The following is a 4390-nucleotide window of genomic DNA, read 5'->3' as shown; positions in this document are numbered from 1 at the left end:
TGTAATTGCCGTTACGGCAGTTTTGAACTTGCATCGCGTGGACTTTGCTATTTTCGGCAAGTGCGATGCAAGGGGACTATGATTCACGTATTTATAAGCAGCGTCAATGGACAAATATATAACATATATGAACGTTTGACGATAATATGTGAAAATCCAGATGCGCTAAATTTACGCATGGGCGAAATACGAGAAATTGGTCAAATTCTTCAAACAATATAACAAGAAACTACGCTCGGTTCACTGGAATCTGTAGACGAAGGCCGGCGCATAATCTGTGGATCAGTAGCATCCAATGATTTGCCCCGCCCACTCGCTTTTTGCTCTTCTCTACCGTTAAGCGCAGCTTTACTTTATAGATTCCGGAGACAGGGTGTACATCTTTTAAGCCTATCTCGTTACTGGAACTCCCAGATTCGAGTTCCCCGGTGGAGGTACATGGTGTTTCTGATTCCCTTTAAACTGTATGTCCATTCCCCATGAGCCTATCAATTCGGTGACCTTCAACTCAAAACTTCTATTCGAGTCCCAGTATAGACCTGGGTGTTCTTTATGAGAGCACCTTCATTAATTGTTGCGATTAGTTAAAAGTGACAGAAAAGCGACGCTAAATAACAAAAACACAATTACTATGTAATTTAAGAATGAATATTGTATTGCATAACTGTAACCTTTTAGATGATCATTGATAGTAATGTTTTATTGTCTTTCTCTTTTCAGTTAAAATCATAGATGGCTCTCCACTCGAGTGTAAGAAACTACAGTGAACGTGACGTAGGAAAGTTGTAGTGTACACTTACAGGCTGTTTATAATGACAATATCCAACTCTTCTGTGAAGAAATATACTTGTGTTGATTTCTATGGACTTAAAATTGCTAAAATACAATCGTACCGAAATATGATTCCGAAATATTGAAGTGAAACAAACTGATTTATAAATATGTGTGTATACATTGTATCTTGGGTAGAGTTGGGGTATGTAATTCAGAGTTTTTAAACATGATAGTGCTTTCTATGTACGGTTCATCCTAGCTCAGATCCTGAAATTGCATAAGGACCCTTTGCTTCCTTGTCATCATTCTTCTCAAGGTTCTATGGATGTAACAATTTGAAAGGTACCGAGGTGGTAGTCGTTCTGAAGCAGGTTTTCTTGTCATGAACGGTTAAGAAAAGATATAAGCATGAAGTGCCCAGTGGATTTTCCAACGGATAACATATCCGTCTTGTACAACATTCTGGAACCATTGTCGAAAGAGGTGCTGCGTCTCTCAGAGACCAACCTGACCATGAGGGACATTGAAATTCTCTTCGGATACGGCAACAATTACTCTTCTAAACAAGCACAAAATTATTGCAACAATAGCCTGACGGATATTGGACACGCCTACAAGCATATCCACGGATACATTAGCCTCTTTGTCTGCGTCTTTGGTACCATAGCCAACATCCTCAACATCATTGTCCTTACTAGGAACGACATCTCGCCAATCAATAAGATCCTTACTGGGTTAGCCGTTGCAGATATGCTGGTTATGATAGAGTACATCCCGTTCTCATGCATTATGTATATACTCAGAAGCAAGGAAGACGATAACTATTTTGCTTACGGTTTGGCGGTATTCCTGCTGTTCCATGCCCACTTCACTCAGGTTCTTCATACCATTTCCATATGCCTAACCCTAGCTTTGGCCATATGGAGATATCTTGCCATAAGGTACCCGCAGAAGAGTCATATATTATGTTCCGTGCAACGATGCCACGTGGCTGTGGCTTGTTCTTACATACTACCACCAATCGTGTGCATTCCTTCCTATATGTTGATCGAAATAAACCATAGCTGTTTTCCAAAGAACGGCGAGGGAGTGGTCCTGTACCATATAGGCGTAAGTGACTTCGCCAAGAAGAACAATGAGTCCTTCCAAAAAATACACTTCTGGGTGTACAGCGTTATTGTCAAGTTGTTGCCGTGCCTAATTCTAACAATCATAAGTTATTGGCTAATCAGGACGTTGTGCAAGGCCAACAAAAGGAAGCAGAAGCTCAACAAACAATGCAACATAGCCAATGGCGATCGCAGGGTGAGCAAGCATGAGAAGAGAACGGACAGAACCACGAAGATGCTGGTTGCCGTTCTTCTTTTGTTTCTTGTTACAGAGTTCCCGCAAGGTATCCTAGCTCTCCTTAGCGGCATACATGGTCATGACTTCTTCAGGACATGCTATCACGTTCTAGGGGAAATCATGGATGTCCTTGCGCTTCTCAACAGCGCCATCAACTTCATCCTCTACTGCTGCATGAGCCGTCAGTTCAGAACTACTTTCGGGGAACTGTTCAAGCCGCGGGTGCTGACGAAATGGACCCAGGCTTCCCAGACCGAAGTCCAAAGTACTTATGTATAAATCCGCGCCTTTGGTACACTTGCCATGAAGAGAATTATAAGACACACAATCTACATCCACCATCAGTATACCGTACTGCATACCATATAGGAAGAATTCAGACCGAAGCGACAGACGACATATGTCGCTTAAGGATTTCACCTATCGAACGCAGGCTTGTACAGCCTGTCACTCCACTACGGCGTAAAAGGTTGCTGCTGGGTCGTTCCCAAGCGACATGTGTCTCCTGTCGCTTGTCACTTCGGGGTGAATTCTTCCTTAGGAAAATTCCAGTCCGAAAAGACAGGATGCATGTGACAAGCGACAAGCGATGGGCAACAAGCTACATGCTTGATTGATTGATTGATTTGTTGTTTTAAGTCCACTTTATACACAGTAAGGCTAATCGGGACTGGACCTACAGTTTAAAGTGGGATCCGAACCACTTGTGCATCCACCGGATATCGAACCCGGGACCCCTTGATTTCAAGGCAACAACGCTACCACTGCGCCATCGGGGAGGCCCTAACAAGCTACATGCAACAGGCGACAAGTGACAGCGGGTGTTCACATCTAAGAGACAAGTGACACGGGACATTTCAGCCTTCAAGCAAGCATTCACAGCTCATGCGCGAACAACAGCGCGATGCACAGTATTGAGAAAAGAGTCCAGTCTTAGCGATACGCAATCGACAAGGGACACGCACAGCTTGTCGTGTCGCTTCGGTTCGAAAGTCTGCATTGGTTGCTGAGGGTTCGCTTCCAAGCGACATGTGTCGTTTGTTGCCTGTCGCTTCGGTCTAAAAACTCATTTAAAGAGATATCAGACCGAAGCGACGTGTCGCTTCGGTTCGAAATCTCCCTTTAAAAAAAATCAGAAAAAGCGCTTATAAGTTACATTACCTATTGCCCAAGTATACTTCTTACGGCAACACCACAAGAACAAGTATGAGAAAATTAAAGGCCAAAGGAGATACAGGTATGAGAATAGTTATAGAATTTCCGCCCAAAACATTTCCAATTTCCTAACAAAAGTTACGGTTTGTGGACCTCATTTTTTAACTAATTTCAGCTTAAATGCAGAAATTACACATTTCAAATGAAGATACTTCCATAAACACTCCGAATTATACCATGTGGTACAAAACACGTATGGATGAAACGAATTAACTATGTTTTCTGAATGTACACACCTTTCATCTCTATATATTTTGGAGGATAGTTGGAATTCACAAAACCCTGAGCCCAATGTGTATTTCCTACCACAAAATATGTAGAGGCAAACAAAAATTAACAAAATAGCACAAATTTTATCCAAACACCAGCAAACTGATGGAACGAGAAGAATATTTGTAGGTGCATATTTTGTGTATGTAAAAATCAAGTTTTTGTTACATAAAAAAATTCTACATTTTTGGAATGAAAATAATGTTAAAAAATGTGTTTTTTGTAAACTTCAATTTATTACTCTATACCCCAAAGATAGAATCATGTAGACGGGATCTGTACATAGTTAGTAATAATATATTAATCAGTGCAAATTGTTGCTACAAAAATATTATTGTGATATGCTATATTGTTACAAATGTGTTTTAAAAATAAATAATTGGAACAGGAAGGTTGTGTACGCTTTTTCGTCTAATGATGCAATGTATTCGGTACATAATTTTTGTACGGGTTTTCAGGTAAAATAAATGGTTTGTAGCAATGTGCACGTCTACTACGAGTATGATTGATTTATTGGAATTAAAAACACTGTATTTTCCAAAGTACTGCACATACAGATATGAATGATACATGAAAATAGCTATAAACTTATCAAGTTTTCATCGTGACACACCAGTTGGCAGCACGAGTGTAGTGCCTGTACAAAATGGCGGCAAACCGAGAAAAGAGTTTTCGTGTGTTGGAATATGCGAGATGTTCATCTGTTATTGCAGTGGAGCGTGCATTCAGAAGATACTGTAGGAAAGAACCACCATGTAAACAGAGCATCTTGCGGTGGTATCGG

At 40.9% G+C, this 4390-nt stretch overlaps 1 protein-coding gene across 1 annotated transcript; it reads left to right on the top strand.

Annotated features, from left to right (window-relative positions):
- The first annotated feature begins 1182 nt into the window (after positions 1-1182).
- LOC146001374 (G-protein coupled receptor dmsr-1-like) lies at positions 1183-2707 on the top strand. The gene has a single exon (XM_083138689.1). It carries the CDS (start codon positions 1183-1185, stop codon positions 2398-2400), a length of 1218 nt encoding a protein of 405 aa, XP_082994815.1. The 3' UTR covers positions 2401-2707.
- Positions 2708-4390: the final 1683 nt, after the last annotated feature.

Source organism: Lepisma saccharinum, chromosome 17, assembly GCF_977018435.1.
Source record: "Lepisma saccharinum chromosome 17, izLepSacc3.1, whole genome shotgun sequence".
Taxonomy (NCBI): Eukaryota; Metazoa; Arthropoda; class Insecta; order Zygentoma; family Lepismatidae; genus Lepisma; species Lepisma saccharinum.
This window is presented reverse-complemented; position numbering and strand designations above follow the sequence as displayed.

What these genes read in the sequence shown, in the direction of transcription:
- LOC146001374 (XM_083138689.1), top strand. Translation starts at nt 1,183, where the DNA reads ATGAAGTGCCCAGTGGATTTTCCAACGGATAACATATCCGTCTTGTAC.